Consider the following 21,418-nt stretch of genomic DNA (forward strand, 5'->3'; position numbering starts at 1 on the left):
GGGACTCTTAGCCCCTTCCTGGGTTCTGACCTACCCCCTCATCCATATAATATTTTGAAGACTTAAGAGCACATAGTTGGCAGGGAGTTCTCCAGGGCATATATCCAGGGTACATAAAAAATGTTTGGATATTTTCATAGTGGTTACAATTAAAAACAACAACTGAGGGAGTGCTGAGTTCCTAGCCAGGGGAGCCCTATCCCAGTCCCTAAAGGAACAGCAAAAATCCCCCAAGTGTAATGGCAAAGACCAAAAAAGAACGAAGGTCCAACAATGAGCCCTTGACGCTAATGACTATGCTTGTAAGGCTGTGCACCTGAAATAAGAACAAGGCCTAGAGCAGCAGGGTGCCTAAGAGTTGCCTCCTGAGAGTCTCCATGATGCTCAAATATGGCCAGTCTCAAAGCCAAACTCAGCATGTAAATGTGTTGCCTTCCCCCCAGTGTGGGACATGACTCCTGGGAATGCACCTCCCTGGTGCCAAGGGATTACTGTCAAGTACCAGCTGATGATGTAACTAGAAAATGACCTTGAATAAAAGGGTCAACTCAGACCAGCAGAATATCTTAGTCTACATATAATACCAGAAATTAAAAATGCTTTTTGACCTGAACAAAAGGGGGAAATGGAAAGGACAAAAGAGTTGATATGGGTATGACTCTCCAAAAAGAGCTGGGAGATTATCAGAGGGGTTGTCCCTATTGCAAACCTCAGCAGAGTCCCAGAGACAAATAAAGTAGATACAACCCCAGGTATTGGTTCTTCTGAGGGCTTCAGAGACCCACAGGTTCTGTGGTCATGGCAGATGGAGTTCAGTGCCATGTCAGTTGGTCCTACTTTGGAGTTTGTGTTTCTTTGTGATGGACCTGGACGTAGATGTGATCTTTGTTCACAAGCTTCTCCTGTTACTTTTACCAGAATTGTAGTTGGGGCTGGGGTTTAATGTATCCCCAGGGGACCTGAATCTCTGGACTGACCATGTGATAGCCAGGCCCTGAGCCTCAACAGACTTGCAACCCCTACACTCTGGTTTATTGGACTTACCCCACTCAGCTAACATGGAGGTGAAGAAGGTCAACCAGCACACCAGGGAGCCAAGAGTGCCTACAACTGCATCCAGCATCCATTTGGAATCTAAACCCCCTCTTGATATAGATATAAAGTGGACACAACCATTCTAAGGTCCACAGGATGGAGGACTAGAGTATGGATTAGAGTGGACTTACTGATATTCTATTCATGAACTATTGTGATTAGTAATCAAAGAAAATGTGGCATTGGTGTGGAGAAAGTGGCCATGGTGGTTGCTGGGGGTAGGGAATGGGAGGAAGAGATGTGATGTGGGGGCATTTTCAAGGGTTGGAGTTGTCCTGGGTGGTGCTGCAGGGACAGTTACCAGACATTGTATGTCCTCCCATGGCCCACTGGGTGGACTGTGGGAGAGTGTGGGCTATGGTGTGGACCATTGACCATGAGGTGCAGCGGTGCTCAGAGATGTATTCACCACGTACAATGAATGTCTCATGATGGAGGAGGTTGTTGTTATGAGGTTATGAGGGGAGGAGTGGAGTGAGGGGGGTAGGAGGTATATGGGGGCCTCATATTTTTTAATGTAACATTAAAAAAACAAAGACAAAAAAAAAAAGATTAAAAAAAGAGCTCTATAACAAACTCCCTTACCAAACTGCATTTCTAGAGCAAGGCAATCTGAGTTTTGAATATACGACACAAGTGCTGCAGTGTACTGCGTAAGCTTAATATGTTAAACCGTCTAAGTGATACAGTTTAAAATATGTAAACAAGTTCCAGGGAGGATTGCATTAGTTCACAGATGAGAGTTCTGTAACTGATTATTAAGGCACCATAATAAGGTTGTTTAGGACCATAATTTTTCTAGTTTTGTGTTAAACTTTGCACATTATCTCATTCTTACAAAATATTCCATGTTTCTCCTTCAGAAAAAAATTACTTGGCTGGATATATTAGAGCATGCTCTGCCACCTTAGGACATAGAAAGAAAATAATCCCACCTTATATTTGGTTTTAGTTAATTTTTAATTATATTCTATTTTATATGTTTTATAGTGTACACTCTATGTTAGAGAGATACAGGGAGATACATATGTATGTGCACTTATAGGTAGATACACAAATTTTGGATTTTGCTATGTAAAATTGTCATCATCTCTGTGAAGTTATTGTGATTTAAACACAGCAGGCTTGTTATTTGTGTAACAAAACTTTTGGTAGGTGGTCCTAGAGTTATTATGGCAGCTAAATGATTTCATTAAGGATTCAGAATTTTTCTCTCTTTCCATCCCACATCTTCTGCATGATGATTTCAAGTGTTGAATTTCACCTTGTGGTTGCAATAGAGTTGCTGTGATTCCGGGTATCACATCCAAAAACACAATCTCAAAACAGGAAGAAAATGAAGGCAAATGACCAAAAAGGCCTTCCTCTGAAAAGCTTCTTTCTTAAAAGTAGAGAATTCTTTCCCCAAAGGCCCCAGTAGACATCCCATTAGTCTCACAGATTTGCGTCACATGCCCCTCTCTGAGTTAAGTATAGGCAAAGAAAACATGGTTGCCATAGGTGTTTTGGAACAAAAGATGTTTTATTTACTGACACTGGAAACATTGCTGCCTAGCAACAAAGAGGAAGGAATTGTTTGAGGTGGGCTGGTGGTAAACGACAGGACCAAGCCTGGCTGGAGGGTGTGTGGCTTGGAGACCGCTGTCCTGGAGGAACAGCTGCCTTTCTACAGAGCAAAAAGGAAAACAAAGCCCTTGGCATCCAAAGCCCGTGGCCCAAATCCAACCTGCTGCCAGTTTCTGGAAATAAAGTTTTATTGGAATACAGCCATTCCTGTTCATTCAAGAATTGCCTCTATATCCTTTCACACTCTAAGGGAAGGCATAACAGTTGTGACAGAGACCTTATGGCTTGCAAAGTGTAAAATATCTTTACAATCTGGCCCTTCAGGAACGTTTGCTAACCCCAAGATTCATCAGTGTATTGACTGATGGAAGGATTTGATTTCCACTGAGTTATACCTCCACGTTGACACTGCTGCAGGGTCTCACGTTGTAAGGCCCGGCTTTAGAGAAAACAGACTCCGTTTGAGCCCCAACTGGGCTGCCATGGTTTGACAGCCTGGGGAAAATTTTTTAACTATTCTGAGCCTTGGTTCCAAAAGGGAACATAACCTCTACCTTACAGGGCTGGTATGAGGATCACATTAAAATTTATTTTACTAAATCACAGTCCTATTCATGGGACTGCATAACCCAAGGAATCAGTGGTGGAAGAAGGACTGTGGTTAATAAGACAAATATGAGAATGTTCTCACATGAACTACAACAGACTTATATTAATAATATGAACACAGGGTGTTAATAATGTGGGTTGGGGAAAAAATACACCGAATGTAAAATAATTAGTAGTAGCATTTTCACGATACTCTTTCATAGTTTGTAACAAGTGTTTCATGACAATGCAAGGTGGTGGTGAAGTGACATAGGGGAGCCCTGTATGATGATGTGTGTGTTTGTTTTGTAAGTCACAGCTTTTAATATGCACTTATTGTTTAGGTATGTTCAAAAGCCGGCCCAAGGAAAAGAAAAGGAATGACAATTACCTTCCCTGATACATTTGTAATTTTAGGTGAAGCATGCTACATGGATACTATGTAGTGAAATGCTTAGGGAAATACTAGCATTTCAAGCTTCTGGAGAGCAGCAGATGCTAAGCTCTAGGAAGACTAGACCCAGCATTTTATTATTATATTGTTATTAAGTTATTTAAAATGAGTTAATGATGATGGGTTCTTTGAATCCACTCAAGTTACTGTGTGGGATAAGCATGCCTACTTTAAAATAATTGTGCGATTCTCTAAGTAAGGGACCTAGAAAACCTCCTCGTGCATTTGTTGGGCCTGGCATGCCTGCCTGCTCAGCCCTGACTTCTGCAGAGACATCCGCTCGGGTCTCTGAGCGGCTGTAACGTGCTGATAATGATGGGAGAGGAAAAGCAGTTGGTAGAGTGGGGTGGTAGGCACAGGAGGCGGAAGTTGTCAGATGGAAACTAATTGATTGTAATTGCTTTGCCATTGTGTTGCTCTTGGAGTCGGTAGCTTGTTCAAACCACTGATTATAGAAGAAGGATCTCACTTTTTATGCTGTAGGTTATGCTAATGAAAAGCTGTTCTTGGAGGAATAATCAGTGAATATCAATAAATGGATAATAAGAAATTAAAGGAGAAGTTAACTAACTGATCATGAGTTAATGTACTTCAGCAGTAAGAGCAGCAGCCAACTGTGCCGCGCTTCATATTGCTTTTGTTTTTTTTCCTCTGAGCTCTTGAATTTTAAATATTTCCCAAGGAAAGAGAAATTGATTCTGCGTGACTGTTTATCACATCCTGTCTTGAATAAGAGATTTTCACTGGTGAAGAGATGGGCTGGAAAACATAAAAAGGGTCTGTTGTGCAGAGGCATTATTTTGTCCCAAAGGATTGGCAGGGAGACATTTTCAAATGGAAAGATACAGGTTGCCGTGTACCTCCAGGGAAGAGCAGATCAGAGGTGGACTTTTCCAGTGGACGTGCACGAGTGAGGGCTGCTGAGAACCTGGAGGCAACGCTTTTGTGCTGTGCCTTCGTATGAAGAGAGGCATATTGAAAAGATAACCCTACTGTGAAATTAGTCTAACTTTCTGCATTCAGAGAGGTGTTGTTTTTCTGAGATTGAAATGATCTCCATAGCGATCATGTCTGAGATCAATAGCGTTTAAACTGCTCGTGAGCTCAGGACGATCACATTTCCTGAAGCTGTTTTCACTGAGCACCTGGTTGATTAAGTGCCACCCTGCCCTCAAGTTGCCTGCCCACATCCGCTAGGGGAATGGGCGAATGTGGGAGAGCGCTGGAAGCCACACAGGAGCTAGGGCCAATCCTCGGAGATCAGGGACATTTCTGGGTGTTCCATCCCTCCCGGTCGATGAGATGAGACGCTCAGGCAAAATTCCACACGGCCAAAACCCTTCTCTGCTTTCCTGAGGATTTTGAATATTCCCATGAGGATGGGACCCGTGGGGAATTTCAGACGTGAGAAGGGACGTGAGCAAGTTTTGTTTTAAGATGGGTCTCGCAGCAGTCTGGAGGATTAGCAGGACTGTGGCCTGTCGTTAGCGAGATGGCGCAATACTGCATGCTATTGAGCGTTACTTCTTAACCTACGTCCAGAAAAAGAGATTAATAGAGCTTAAATGCTGAATAATTTATTCACCTTGGCTTTTTTAGTGTATTTTCTCTCCTTATACATCGCAGTGAAATTGGTGCTAATATTTCAGTTGCTTAAAACCCTGGAACTAGAAGAATGTCTCACTGTGGCAGTAGTGTCTGTGTCCTGTAGATAGCATAGACATATGTTTAGTTTCATATTTGGGAAGCAGATAGAGACATATAGTTTAATAAAAAATGTAAGTAATTATGATTTGTAAAATGTCCTTTGAAGATAATGCTAAAAAATGACAACAATTTGGTCCTGTTAAATATTTAGCAGAAACATTCTTCACATATGAGAATCTGTTTCAGAATTTGGGCATTTGCATTTTAATTACATAATAAAAGGGGAAAGTGAAAGAAGAATTGGCTTAGCTATTAGCCAATTACCACTGTAACTTCAAAAAAAACAGCACAAAAAACAGAAACTGACGTCGGCTTCCACGGAACAGTCACAATATACATTGATCAGATGCTTAATGACATTTGGCAAAAATAAAGGCAAGAAAATGCTGTTTCAGGCCCTCATGCAACATGTTTGTTGGAACTGAAGTTGATGAAGGGGGCTTGGGGGCGTTGCACTGCAGGACCGCTCGTCTTCTAGGGCCAAAGCTTCTAAGAGGGGGATGCTCCGGGCTCGGAGGGGCGCCAGGTGTCCAGCACGAAGGGGGAAAGGGGGCAACGGGGCGCGGGGGCGCGTGCAGCTGCGGTGGCCCCGGGGCAGGGGCCGGCCTCGCCGTGGGAAGGCCTTGCGCGCCCAGGGCGCCGCTGACTGCCTTCTGCTCTTCCCTCCGCAGACACCTCCACGCACTCCACGGAGCGGTCGGAGCACTTCAAGCCCTGCCGGGACAAGGACCTTGCCTACTGCCTCAACGACGGCGAGTGCTTCGTGATCGAGACGCTGACCGGGTCGCACAAGCACTGCCGGTAAGCCGCCGCGGCCCCGGCCGGCCAGCGCCCAGCAGCGCGGGGGTCCAGCAGCGCGGGGGTCCAGCAGCGCGGGGGTCCAGCAGCGCGGGGGTCCAGCAGCGCGGGGGTCCAGCAGCGCGGGGGTCCAGCAGCGCGGGGGTCCAGCAGCAGGGGTCTCGGGAGGGCGGGGGCACGGCTGCTTGCCCTTAGCACTTGAGGGCCCCAAACCAGAGGAGGAGCGAGAGCTGAGGCTGTCCTGACCAAGTGAGGGAAGATGAGCGCTTATGTCCCCCCATTTGCTCGTTCTTTACTCGCTGTAGCAGCCTGTATTTATGGCGTGGGAATTACTGCATATCCCAGGACGCAGAAATAATCCTTTCTTGTGACCCTGCGGCTGAGGGAGGACAAAGCAAAGCTGTCATCTAAGATCTAGAATCTCTGTTTCTTGAAAACCAAACCCCAGAGTCTGTAACTGTGTCCAGAGCAAACTGCATCTTATTTTGATTCGGCCCTAGCTTATTAATTTCAGTACTTTTTTTAACACCTCAGTGATGAAACTTTCTCCTGCAAGATGTTGGAATGAAATCAGAGCCTCGATGTAGCCTAGGTAGAGAACTACTTAGGGAAAATTCTCAGTAGAGCTTAGGAAGGTGTTTAATTGGTTTTCAGAGACATGAGGTTATATAACTGCTGAAAATAAAAACAAGTGAAGATAAATAGTGCTTTCCTAGACACTGCAGCTTTAAGGTTCAATAGACGAATCAAATTAGCATCCAAAAAAAAAATATTTCCCACGGAGCTTTTATTTCCAGCACTACCCTGGTAATTTGTTTTTCCTTGCAGTCATCTCTGCTTCAGTGATCACATGTACCCACACCCCTTACCTTCTTTATTTACTCTTCTCAGATGACACAGTTATTAAATTAATTATTCTGAATCATGAAGCATGGAACATTGAATGACTTTTTTCCTCTCCATTGCTGTTATAAAACTTGATTCCCATGTTGTTTTTACCAAGATGGTGCAGAGAAATTCATCTTCTAGTTATAAACTTAGAATGTGACAGCAAATCTTGCCTGGTTCCGTGAGTGAACATCATCGGTCCTTGGGGGGATCTGCCATCACAGGGGGCAGCTGGCCTAGGTTTGGAAGAATTTATAACGCATCCTGCATTAGGGGAGACAGCGCCATGCCCTTCTTTTGCCTTTGGCACAGCAGCTTTCGTGGCAATTGAGCTCTGAAATTACAAAACTCATACCCTTGCCTGCCTTCCAGAGCCCGAGTTGGAGTCCATGGGGTGCGAGCATTTCCTCCCCCGCCACCGCGCCATCCTCTCTCTAGCTGTATTTGCTGGGTTAGGGCGAGCACAGGCAGGAGGCACACAAATGACTTTAAGGAAGGCCTCAGAGGGACGTCCAGGAGCAAGCTGCATTTTCCAAGAATGATGTGCATCCAGGCTCTTCTCCACACTGAACGTTCGTCAGGCCAACAGTTTCATCAGGTGGAAGTGGGCAATCCAATTAAGCTTGAGTTCCTAATCCGTTGATGAGGCATTGACTCAGAAGAAGTGGCTAAAGCAACCCCTTGGTTGGATGGTGTCTGTCTCCAAGAAAGCGTCAGCCAGCTCCCCAGCTCGGTACCTGGGCTGTGGAAAACCGGTGGTACAGTCGGAGGTGTCCAGAGGCCAGTGGAGACCTTCACCTTCTCAACACACAATCATACCATACCATCGAGCCCAGCTTGGGGCGCCACTCCAAGAAAAATTCATTTGCTTTTGTGTAATATGCATACCTAATTTTAAAAAATATACCCAGGCAGAGGTATCTAAGATTTAGTGGGAGCTATGTCCATGTGTAACACTTCAGCCTTCTGTCTTCATAGTTCTTACATATTTCAGCACAGACAACCTGTTATTCAACACAGAGTCACAACATAGCTAATCGTGACAAAAGACCAGCCCAAGACAGAATCGGAACTCAAGTAGGTTAATAGATGCCTATAAATCTCCTACTCGCGTGTATGAATAAATCACATATCGTGTGTGCCAGCTATTCATCTCCCAGACCTTGCTGTGAATAAAAGGCTTACATTTGTTCCTTCATCAGCCACTTTTAAGAATTCCAGGGTAGTTATTAATAACATGTCATTTCACAAGGCACTCTATTTAAGTAGTGTGTTTCATTCATTCTTCTCTCATTCCACTAATGTTTATGGAGCACCTCGCATCACCATGACACTGCTAAATAAATGCATGCAGAAATAAATTTAGGATTAAATGACGTTGGACTTTGCAATGCACTTGGTCTAAACAAAATGGTTCATCGCTGGAAAATAGTGAAAACAAGGGAAAGTATTGCAGAGTGACGCACATACTACCAGGAGTGTCTTTGTGACACATGAGTAACTGGATGGTGCTTCAAGTTAAATAAGACAGATTCAGCGTATCAGAACAGCAATGCAAAGGATTAAATGTGAATGTAGCTCATTCAATAGTTTACTTAAATAAGATATCATTTAGCAGATCAGAACAGTAATGCAACGGGTTGAATGTGAATCTAGCTCATTAGTTTACTTTTTATGTGTCAAAAGATTCAACATCCAAATCTAAAAGTAATAGAGAGTATATTTTCTAAATTAAAGTATATATTGCAATCTTATGGTAAACGATCCTGACATTTTTTCCTGTGTTGTGTCCTGGACCATGCTCTACTCACTCTTTTCTGTTACTTGCCAAGAAAGAACACTGCCTAGAACTTCCACAATACAGATCCTGAGATATTACTAGTGATCATCTGGGGACAAGGGGGTGTTTCATGTTTTCCCATTTGTTATTTTCTCATTGTTTTATGCACTTTCAAATCTTCCAGAGGCGTTTACAGTATTAATCATTTAAAGTTATAAAACAAAAAATGAAAATGTAAGAGGAATAGCGTGTTACTAAAAATAACTTGGAGTAATTTTCACATACACAGTAAATAGGCAAACAGTCTTTCTGAGCTTAAACTGTAAAGTCATGGACCATTTGCAGACTTATCGGTGAAGACACACTGTGGTGTCGAGTGGAACCTATCATATAATAAGGATGAAGTAATAAGTCAGAGGGCGAGTGAGAGACTAATTGTTCAATAAGAGATTTGCTCTTAGGTAAATTAAAATCCAGAGTTGAATTTTCACCTCCTTCCGTGTACCAAAAATTATTCTCTAGAATTCAAAAGTTAATGTAATGAATAAATGAATACATGAATAAGTAGATTTTTTAAAGAAAGCTATAATTGTATATCAGGTATTGAAAAAAACTTCTGGGCATAAAGCAGTGCAAGGAAAAAATAATTTGGACACAACAAACATTTTTTCATCTGAACAGCCAAAGTCAGAAACAAAATTAAAAGACAAACTGTCCGTGAATTCTTATAGTAAATATCACCAAGAACTAGTATTCAAGAAATCACATAGATTAAGAAGGATAATACCAAACCACAACAGGAAAATGGGCAAAGGAATGAAAACTGGAAGAACATAAAATGTAATAAAAACAACTAAATGACATGAAAAACACTCAACCACACAAAGAAATACAAACTAAGTTTTTTTTTTCCTGTCAAATAGTTGATGTTTTGAAAAGTTAATACTCAGTTTGGTGAAGGTGCAATAAAAACAGGCATTTTTTTACACTACTTTAAGGAATACACTCAGCTAAATATGTTTCATAGGCAATGTTTCATTATAGTTTATAGTGTTTCTAAGAATCTACTCTACAGAAATATATATGCATACTAATTTTTTAGGATGTTCATTACAGTCTTATTTGTAATAGAGGAAAATGAAGATAAGTCCAAAATTAAATGCCTATATAAATTAAAATATAGCTACACATTGGTTGAAATTGGTGTAGTTGGAATTTTCAAATGCTTGTTATATCATGCTTTGCATGAAACTTGGGATGTACAATTATAAAGCTGAACAGACAATTTTGAAAAGGAATTACATGAAAATGTTTATAGGGTTGGGACTATTTTCTTCTATGAAATTTATGAATTTTCTGAGCTTTCTATTTTGCACATGTATTTTCTTTAGAATAAAAAAATTACTGAAAATTATTTTTAAAGCAGTAATACAGTTTATCTACACTTCATCTTTTTATTTTTGACTTATGATTGGTTAAGTGTGAGTTCTTCATCTGATAAGAATTATCCCTTGTTGGAATATGATACTGATTCCTACTTTCCTTCTTAGTTATCACTGATTTACCATGTGGCCCCTGCTTCTAGTATTTCTTTTAAGATGGAAAGATAGCACGCATCTTTGTTAAATCAGCAGCGTTATAATACACTATTACTAGGCTGATAAGAGAGCTTTCAATTAAGCCCTTCCAAATTAAACACTTGGTAAAAATACCAAGTCTATTTGAACATATCTACTCTTCTTTTATTAATAATTCATTTATACTCCTTGAAATAGTTCTTTTTCACACTGAATTTATTTGGAAAACAGAAACACATTGGATTAAATAATATATATATATATATATGTCCTACAGAAATGAATCTGCCTATAGGAGAAAAGTAAGTCACTAGAAACTCCTAGAATCAAAATGATATGAATAAATGCAGGAGATTCTGTAATCTTTTTTTTTTCATGTCATTTCTAGAAATTTTAAGAACTTGGCAAATGGTGTTATCTGCAATATATTTCACTCAAGTAAATAGGTGGCCAATGGTGACTGAGAGGATTGCTAGGCATTTGAATGGGCCAAATGTGTTTCAAGGCCAAATTCAAGTTAAAAGGATGGGTCTCTTCTGAGTTGAAGCTCATTAAATGTTTTACAAGCCTTGCTACAAAAATGGATTTTCTGAACTTTGGAAAGGATAGCATTTGAGCTGAATTTGACCTGTCATGATCATTTTGGAAATCCGTCAAGCAAGTCATTTGAAGATGTTTGAACCACTTGAAATATGGGAGGGCTAGGAAAAGTCCACTAGCAGCCAGTGCCTGAGCAGCATCTGGGTAAAATGCTGTAGGGGTTGGGGTAGGCGCTGTGATTGAATGAGGACGGGGGACCCTATAGGGAATTGCTGTTCTTTGCTACATCTAGCTCTGTCTGAGCAGGTTTTCAAAAATCAAAGTTGCTGTTTTCCAGGGAATTGACTGGGCACAGTGTAATGATATCCCTATGATACCCGATATAAAATGATGACCCATCCCAAGCAGTGCTTGGCTCTGTCACTTTGGAGATACATTAGCTCTTCCACCAGCGAAGGTCGTCTTTATCAAATGCTTCTCCAGGAAGTGCTCTGAGAGCAGCAGCTAATGATTCCCTGTGGTTGAAGCAAATTGGAATAGAAATGGGGTTTTGGCACTCATCCCCGAACTCCGCTGACAGGGGACTGAGGCTGAAGGGCCTATAAATCCCAGCCTGGCGGCAGAATACCTGCGGCAAGGGGTGGCCTCACCAGGTGGAGTTTGCAAGAAGGTTTGCCTCGGCCCAGACGTAATTTGAATAATCTGCAGTCGCTGTGTCCGGACCAGGCTGTTTACTGATCAAGAGAAGAAACAGCCAAGTTGGAATGAAGCTGCATCTCTGCGGGCACAGTTTGTCGAGATAGTCTGTCTCATTTAATCAACAAGCAAGCAAACAACCAGCAGCAACAAAAGCAAACCTGCCTTTGCAATTCTGCGCCACACACAGTGACTTATTTCTCCTGGTTGAACCAACTCTTTTGTGTAGACGTGAGCTCATGTGCTCTAAGGGTTTCTTACATATCACGCAAATGGCCAGAGAATTGTGTTCAATAGTAACAGATCTTTTAGTTAATGGCGGAAGATTTGTATCTTAGTGTAATGTTTTCTAGCGTGCTTTGCAGCTCTAGCTGAAGCATGAAATGGTGTTTCTTGAGGTGGTGGTTGTATTTTTGAGTTTGCTGTTGGAGCAAAAAGTTGACATTTTAAAAATACGTTCCCTATATGAGTTTGTATAAGTGGCACAAGAGGCAAATGTGAGTGTTCAAGGTGAACGGGCCCGGGCTAACAGCTCTGCTAGGCTTCACGCTACTGGTGAATGGGAGCCCAGAGTCCTTTCTTAGAAAAGAAAGAAAAAGACTAATAGTGTCAATAATGCCTGCTTCAAGAGGTTGAGGCATTGAAAACGGTGACATATAGAAACTCTAGAGACACAATAGATATTCTGTATAGAAGGAATTCCTTCCTTTTCCTTCCATCAGCTCTTATTGGAACCAAGCGAAAGCTTGTTTGTTGGAATCCTGGCAGGAAACTGATTGGGTGTTGTATGCCTTAATTTAATAAAGATAGAAGTAGATTTAAATGTCGGGATGCATGCCAAGGAATCATAGCTAAGGTCGAGGTAGGGTTCAATCTCTGATTGTAGAACATGGAGCTCAGTATTCTTTCTGTAGCAGAATTTTTGTGCATATTCTGAGTGTTTAGGCCCTTAATGTTAATTTTGGTACCTGACAAATAAACAATTTTCTATCATTTCTCCCATTCTTCAGCGAATTCTTCTTGTTCCCAGCTTTACTTTTAGTGGACCATTATTGCTTTAAGAGGAGAAAAAAATATTTCCCTTCCTACTTAATCAATAAAACCTGTCATAATTGTGTTGCTAATATAAAATGGAGGTTGATTTTGTACTTTTGTGCAACAATAAAATGGTCTGTTGAGCAGTTTACTTTGTAAGAAGACAAATATACTTCAATTTAGAAAGCACACATAGAAAAGTATTGATTTCACTTCTGGAAATAAATTAGCATTTTAAAAGTGAATCATTATTAGGTTTTTACTTAACTCTTTCCCAAAACAGCTTTTCTCAACTTTGACTAGTGTGTATACTTCAGTGGTTAAAATACAAGAGCACTAAAATTCTTAGAAAACGTAGATGTAGTCCAACTTGAGAGCACCTGCAGGAAAGGACAAAAGGAAAGCCTCTTTAATGCAGACCATCATGCTAAAGGTGATTGCTGGGCAGAAGATGAAGTCACAGTCGATTTCACATGAGTACGTCAGGGTGCTGCCAGCTGGTGTGCTGCTTTGAGTAAGACTTTTTGTTTTCTCTGGTAGTTTTTAGCTGATTTTCACTGTGCAGGTTAAGGGGCTTTGTTTTAATGTAAATATACAGACTCATAAAACACACATCCATGCAAAAAATAATTTATTAACTGTAAAATGGGGATAAGGATGACCTTTCTAGCAGGGTTGTTGGACGTAATATTTGCAAAAATCAATTAGAAATTGTAAGATGTTATATAAAGGTAAGACATTGTACTTAGGTAATAACTAACGTGATCTGGTAGATATTTGTTCTGTCCCTAACCCCTTGTAATGAGCTTGCCATCAATCAAAACTTTGAGAACTGTTAGTGTTGTTACTGTCAATAGGCCCCAGAATTTATATAACCTTACGACTTTATTCAACCTTCCTGGTGCCAGTCTGGTGATTTAAGAAAACTCTCACCTTATAGGAATGACTTAAAAAAAAAAGATTTCTGAGTTAAAAAAAAAATGATCACAATTATTTTCTTTTTTGTTTCCTTCCAGGTACTTTTAAAAAATGCTAGGACTTTTCCTTTTTTCCTTTTCCTAATGATTTCCATTTGCATTGACTTGACAAAGTGATCTACCATCAGCTAGGAGACTACAAATTACACATATTGTCCATTTGTCCATGACTCAGTTTTCTTATCCATTAAATGGGAAGCATATTATTACTGTAATAGGATCATTGTGAGGATTTAATGAGGTAATGTAAATACACACACAGTGAATTTGCTACAGAAAGTGGAGTATGATATAGTGAGGTAAATGTATTGTCGTTATCTTTCTGTGAAGCTTTGTTTACTGAACATTTGACTTGTACAAGCCCTTCTTGTTGGTTACTCAGAGTCTTTTCGCACACAGGGTTCAGTCTATACCCACTCATGGGGACCGACAAGGATTTGCCCGGATAAATTATTTTAAAACACAGTCGTACACAGAGTTATGCACAGGAACACTGTTTTACTTTCCCAGGCTGTTTGAAACAGATACCATGAAATTGGTTGGCTTAACAATGGGAATTTATTAGCTTACAGTTTTGAGGCTAAGAAAATATCAAATCAGTCAGGCAATGCTTTCTTCCCAATGACCCGCTGCTGGTGATCTTGGCTCCTCTACCACATGGCAAGGCACATACATGGCAGCATCTGCCAGGCTCTCTCTTCTCTCCCGGGTTTCGTTGCTTTTGGCTTCCTGCTTCCATGGTGTGGTGTGCTTGCTCTCTAGCTCGAACTTGTTCTCTCTCTGTCTCTGTCTCTCTTTCCATTCCATTTATAAAGGACTTCAGTAAGAGGATTATGTCCTATGCTAAATGAGGTGGGTCACACCTTAACTGAAAGTTAAGCCTCATATACAGGTCTACTTACAATGGGTCCACACCCACAGGAATGGGTTAGCTTTAGGAACGTGCTTTTCTGGGGTCCACATAGCTCAGAATCAATGGCCACTCAGTGGTCATGGCATTGATTCAAGTGGTAAAATGAGGATAGGGGCAGAGACAAGAGCCCACCCTTTGTTGACAATTCCCGAAGAGAAGAATATATAAAAAACTTGGCTTGCCTTGTTTAAAGGAACAGATCACATGTTCAAAGTATATACCACAATGTCGATCTTTGTGTACCTCACATAAATTATAAGTTCCAAAAGGAAGAGAATTGGCCAATCTAGCTAAACACTAGGCATGGGTAATAGGTAATGTCAATCTGCCAGGGTCTACACCCTTCAACTCTCCATTAACTCCTCTCCCTTAAAATTCCAATGATCCAGGAATCCTAAAGCCCTCCATTCTTCTTGTTAGGCAATCTGACTCCAGGGTCTACTAATCCCTCTCCCCTAAACTTCCAGTGATTCCAAGAATCCTAAAACACCAACTGCTTGAAAGCAAGACATTTAAAGACCACATAGATTATCATCCAAACCCTAAGATGTTTGAGATGAATGGAGCAGTTTTAATAATGTTTTCTGGAAAATAAGCATGAACCGAGAGTGTCCCAGTACAAGGCTTCCCAGTTTATCTTGGAGGCCATCTCTACCACCGTGCTTAATTTTTAATGGTCACAGTTTTGCCGGCAGTTTTATGGACGCCAGGAAATGTTCTAGTATAGCCAGCTTGAAGCAGAACCACCCACGCCCGCACACAGGCGCTTGTCCACACACAGGATTCCAGGAAGCACCACTAGGAACCTGCTTCCTGCAGGACCCTGGGGCCAAGTGGTAAGCAGAACACAAGGGCACTTTCTCCTCAGAACTTGCTGTTAATGGGGCACAGAGTTCTGGACAGTCTGTGTGACAGGGGGACATCCCCAAGGCACCAAAGCCCAGTCGTGAGTTGTCCAAGGAAATCCTCACCAAATGGGTAAATGGAAGGAAAGTATCTTCATCCAACATACGTCCTGAAAAGATCCCTGAGGTACATTGTAACACTTGAGAAGTAAAGGAGTCAATTAAAAGAAGAATCGGGAAAACAGAAACCTGACTGCATTAACCATGGCCGTGGAAGTTCTTGTGTAGAGCTGCTGTAGAACACCACATTGCTTCCTATGCTTTGTACACTCAAATCAAATGCAGTTGTATGCATTCTTTCCATTGTTCAGCCAGGGTGTACTAAATATATCCATCAAGCCAGGTCCAGGGTAAGATGGTGGGAATACAGTGATGAAAGTTCTCAGAAAAACACCTAAGATGGTGACCAAGATGGGTGTTTCCAACATTGGTTCATGTTACAGGATACAGGCATGAGCTCAGCTCTTGCCTGCACAGAAGGCTACAGAAAAGAATGTTCATGAAGCCATGGAGAGCTTCAGAATGGAGGGAACCTATGGATTTGCGTTTGGAACAATTGGCACCTACTCACTGTTCCCTGGGAGGCCTGCTCTTGCTTGTCAACAAAGGCAAGGAAAATCAAAGTGCTATTGGAGAAGATTCTCACCAAACCTGAGAATAATCAGTTTCATCGCACAGATTTTTTGTGTAATGGTTTTCTTCCTTGTTTTCTCTCTTGTGTCCAAATGGTTTTCAGAATCATTTTTAATTGAACTCCCTCAAACTCTGAATGTTATGGTGAATGTGAACTACAGACAAGAGTATGGCTTTTCAAACCTAATAAATTATGGAATTGAGATTATTTTCTCCTTATCCAAAATAATTTATAGATTTTAAATACCTAGAAAATATTTGCTGTTTTCTGTTTCTTGGAAAAACTTCAAATTAGTTTACTAATACCTTAGATATAAGAAATAATTTTTCTAGCACTCAGTTTTCACCAAAAATTAAACAGTAGCAATTCAAGGAGAATTGACTAATGGAGAATATGAGGGGAATACTTTTGGAGATACTCACTGGCGTGTTTCAGCAAAAATGCTCGGCATTCTCCCAAGATGACAGCATTTCTCTTCTGTCACAAAGCTTCCATGAGGCTCACAGGTTCAGGGTAAGGTCAGTCAGGCAGCTTTTTGGCATTTTGTCATACGTGTGACACATACGGCAGCGACCAGAGAAAAGAAATTGATTGGAGTTCCTAAATCAAGACTACTTTCTCATTTACATTAGCTACTTTATTAGCAGGATACTTCATTCAACAAACTGACTCCAGGCTTTGGGGGCAGACAGGGTGCTAGAGATGGGGCTTCAGAGAGGCTAAATTGATGCCCGAGCCAGCATGCCCTGACAGTGGACCCCCGGAGCCCTTGACCCTTGACCCCGCGTTCCTGGGGGGCAGGAGCTCCTCAGGAGCTCTCAGCTTTGAGGCTCAGGGGGAATGGTAGGTGTTAGTGGGACGCTCAGGTGCTGTAGGGAAAACATTCTCCAGTAGTTAGAAAGCAGAGCCTAGTAATAGCACACAGTGGAGAGTGAAAAACAGTAGGTTGGAAAGAATTGGCAGAAAGGATGAGCTGATAAGGCATGTCTTTTCAATAAGGTCATAATTTTGCCACAGTTTGGGGCATTCTCCCAGGCTAATTTACAGCCAGTCACGTGGGAGCCTCGCTCCCTGCAACAAGCTTTTCTTTCTGGTGCTCGGTGAGGCTCTTTCCTTTCTGCCTGGGTTAGCAGATGTGAAAGAAATAATGATTATTTTAATGAAATTAAATAGTAGCTTTAATCTCTTCCCCCCAGAAGCTAACCAAAACATTATCTGGATGTATGAAATTATTTCATTGGCAAATAAAACTCTGTTTCTATTATCATGTTCCTGCTCCTCTACCTGCTCTCCCACTATGCTGTGAGCTCATCTTCACTTCCAAAACCCGCCGCCCACTCCATAACAATAAAGTGAATGAATGAGAAAATCACAAGATAATATTATACTACCACCATGTTAGTCAGAGAGCAGACCAGGAGGCAATGAAACGCTGGTGGCGCCTTCTGTTTCACACCCATCAAGTGAAGACGGAAGCTCAGCCCCTCCATAACTACCTCCTGATTACCTGTCAGCCCACTTATCCCATCGGCAAGGATTGTCCTGACCCCATTAGGTGAAGGCTGAGAAGGAAGCTCTGAGAAGGTCGGTGCCCTCTCCAAGGATGTACAGTAAGGGCAGCATTGAGGCAACACCTGGATGCCCAGGCCACAGGCAGAACGAGCACATTAGGATCTCGGCGCCGAAGCTCAGGCATCTCTATTTTTTAAGCTCCTGAGGTAATTCCCTTGACCATCAAGGTTGAGAATTGCTGCTCTCTACTCTGCTGTCATGGACCTCTTTCTTTGCTTTCTCAGTCCCCAACAGCTTTTGGTTTTGTTCTCTTTACTAACACTTTTTATCACAGTGTTAGTAGAATCCCACGCAGATGTCTCACCCCCTCACCTACCGTGTCAGGAGAGGAACCCGACTTTGTCAACAGATCACACTATCCATCTAACCATGTCCTTCCAGCCCATGCCTATAGCCCTAGAGAACTTTCTTGCAGTTCTTTTATGAAGCAGACCACCTTGTATTCTGCTCCCTGCCCCCACGACTTACGCCCATTTCCATGTGGTTATAAAGTCTCCGCATTTGTCAATTTCAAGCTACCTGCTCTTGTGATGTTACCTCTGATTGCGATGGCCACATTTCCCTAAGTTGCCATAGCTGCATGCTTAGAAGCTTTCTACTTGCCCCCTCTCCCCTCCCCTCCCCTTTTCTCTCCTTTCTTTTTCTTCCATCTATCCTTCCATACAGAGCTAGCACCTTGTGTAGAGCCCTTGCTGGGTGCATCAGTGACATTTGTGCTTAAATGTTAGACTTCTCTTGCATGTCTTTGGACTTGAAAGCTGTAAGGGGCATTGCTTGGCCCCTTTGCATGGCTTTCAACACAAGAATGTCTTGCCTACATTGGGTAAACTCTATTTGCTAACTTAATAGGTAAAAGCATGCCTCTTGCAACTATTTAATGTCTGTGGCCTTGATTACCAAACCCTTCATAACTTTATGTATATATAATGTGAATTTATACTTTATTTTTACTTTTCTAGTGAATATTTTGAGAGCAATGAGAAGCCAGTAAGGAGTATGAAGCAAGAAAGGGGCATCTTCATGTTATGCAGAACACGTGCCTACATGCATTGTCATGCACAGCAGCTGCCAATCAGCTCTCTGTACAGGCAGGCTGAGAAGGCTGCCTTGAGCAAATGACCTTTCATTTAACCAGACCCTCTTAGCTTTATAAACAGAACACAAGCAGATGCTCATGGTCCTACAGGGTGATGGAAGGTGCTGTGTGCGTGTGTGCGATTAGCAGTCACAAAGCCTGCTTCTCCTGGAAACCTCTTGGAAGGCAGAGTGCTAGGTCTTTCAGAAGGAAAGAGACAAGAATCTTACGCCTGCTCCTTCAAATTCAAATTCAAAGGGAAAAAAAGGGTCTGATCAATATACAATGCCGGAGAGGACACTGGGGACTCTAATGGGAGCCCACGAGAGGGAGGGAAAGGCAAGGGTAGTGACCACGTTGTTCAAATCCCAGACCTAGGTTTGTGGATCAAAGCAGCTTCTGCATCATTACTTGTGGAGGTAAAACGTTCTCTTCTGGGTTCCCTACTTTGGGCTTTTGAGTGTGTGGGGAGAAGATCTGTAATCCTGGAAAGCAGAGAAGCTTACTCCAGCCCCTGTCACCCCAGAGTTGGGGATTTCCTACAAACAATGTTTCCAAATCCTCAGGGATTAGGAGCCCTTGATGGTTACCACTTTCTGCAATGGTGCTGCTCTGTGGCAGAGACTATAGTAGCATGCTTGTTGTGGATTGAATTCAGCTTTCGTTGATTCCAGCAGGCATTTGGAGGCAGAAGTGTGATCTATGAATCTTAAAAAAAAAAAAAAAAAAAAGGTATTAATAAAAAAAAAAAACCCTAGGATTAGAACAGTCACAGAAAGGGGAATATTGGATTTCTGCCTTACACTGGTTTTGAAGGGTGTCTGCTTGTTGGCTGTTTTTTCTTGTTTTGTTGAGAAAGAGCCCTGTAGTTGCAGGGTTTAGAAGTCGTTAAGGAGGACTTTGTACCCAGGTGCTGCGATAGTGGCCACTGGAGTTTCTGAAGTCAGGGAGAGAGAAAAAGAGTAGTATGGGGGCATTTTTGGGACTTGGAGTTGTCCTGAATGATATTGCAGGGACAGATGCTGAACGTTGTATATCCTGCCATAATCCACTGAATGGACTCGGAGAGAGTGTAAACTACAATGTAAACTATAATCCATGCTGCGTAGTAATGCTCTAAAATGTACTCATCAAATGCAATGAATGTGCCACACTGAAGAAGGAAGTTGTTGATGTAGAAGGAGTGGGGGGGGCGGTGCAGAGTGGGGGTATATGGGAATCTTCTGTATTTTTTTATGTAATCTATGTATCTTCTAAAAATAAATAAAAAAATATATTTTAAAAAAATGAAAAACCTCCCCTCCCCAAGATTAATTAGAGGAACGTTAGGTGGGCTCATCAAGTTGAGAGAGCCTGGGGTTTAGCCTTCAGCCCTTCTTCCTTTTCATTGCCTAAAAAATTAGCTGATATCCTTGGGGCAGAAGGAGCTCCACCTGCAGAGGGGCACAGCTATTTCCAAAGAGCCTGAATTAGAGAAAGCTAATTAGACTACACAAAGGAACTTGAGGCGATGCTATAAAGAAGTGTTGGTGGTGAAAATTTTAAGAGGAAATATCAAGTTAGTTTTAAGGAGAAGATATGTTTACTAATAAAAGAAGAAGGGTAAGAAGGAAAGGGAGTATTCAGAGAAACTGGCAAATTCTTGTTTGGACATCTGGGTAGAATCATTCATTGAGGTAAAAAAAAAGAGAGAGAGAGAGAGAATGAAAATCCCATCTCTACCAATTACTAGCTATAAGAATATAGGAATATTCTCTTAGTCTTTCGGTACTTAGTTTTCTTATCTGTAAAATGGATATGCTAATAACAGTGTCTCCTTCATAGGGCTGTTGTGAGATTTATTTATTTATTTTATTTATTTTTTATTTCTCTTCTCTACCCCCCTCCAGTTGTCTGCTCTCTGTGTGTTCTTCTGTGACCGATTCTATCCTTATCAGTGGCACCAGGAATCTGTGTTTCTTTTTGTTGCGTTATCTTGTTGTGTCAGCTCTCCATGTGTGTGGAGCCATTCTTGGGCAGGCTGCACTTTCTTTCGTGCTGGGTGGCTCTCCTTATGGGGTGTACTCTGTGTGTGCGGGGCTCCCCTACACTGGGGACACCCCTGCGTGGCACGGCCCTCCTTGCGCACATCAGCACTGTGCATGGGCCAGCTCCACATGGGTCAAGGAAGCCCGGGGTTTAAACCGTGGACCTCCCATGTGGTAGGTGGATGCCCCATCCATTGGTCCAAGTCCACTTCCCTGTTGTGAGATTTAAATGAATTAATGTATAAAGAGCTCAGACCATAAAGTGCTTATAAACGTTCCTCATTTAAATTTAAGTACTAACACTTATTGTAGGATATGATATTTTTTTAGGAAGGAAGAGCAGATTATTTGTGGCTATATTGAGTTTGAGGTTCCAGCTGAACATTTATATCTGGAGCTCAGTATAAACTGGGCCAGAAGTATAAAATGAGTATTTTAAGCATAAATGCTCTCTGACATTGTGGGTATACATAAAATCAAGTAGGATGGAATGCTGAGTGGAGACATGTTTATAACGCATAAGAGGACGAGATCTGAAAGTGAGCAGGAAGGACCAAAAGGCAAACTACAGACCCCAGCCCATCAAGATGG

The 21,418-nt window shown here is 41.8% G+C and overlaps 1 protein-coding gene across 7 annotated transcripts in view; it reads left to right on the top strand.

The window, feature by feature from the left end:
• The window catches only part of NRG3 (neuregulin 3), a 1,103,107-nt gene that overhangs the window by 479,495 nt on the left and 602,194 nt on the right, over positions 1-21,418 (top strand). For all 7 annotated transcript variants that reach the window (XM_058299387.2, XM_058299391.2, XM_058299388.2 and 4 more), the window contains exon 2: positions 6,082-6,211. In XM_058299387.2, the coding sequence (XP_058155370.1) occupies positions 6,082-6,211 (130 nt within the window). The remainder of the gene's footprint in view (positions 1-6,081; positions 6,212-21,418) is intronic.

This window comes from Dasypus novemcinctus, chromosome 6, assembly GCF_030445035.2.
Source record: "Dasypus novemcinctus isolate mDasNov1 chromosome 6, mDasNov1.1.hap2, whole genome shotgun sequence".
Lineage (NCBI taxonomy): Eukaryota > Metazoa > Chordata > Mammalia > Cingulata > Dasypodidae > Dasypus > Dasypus novemcinctus.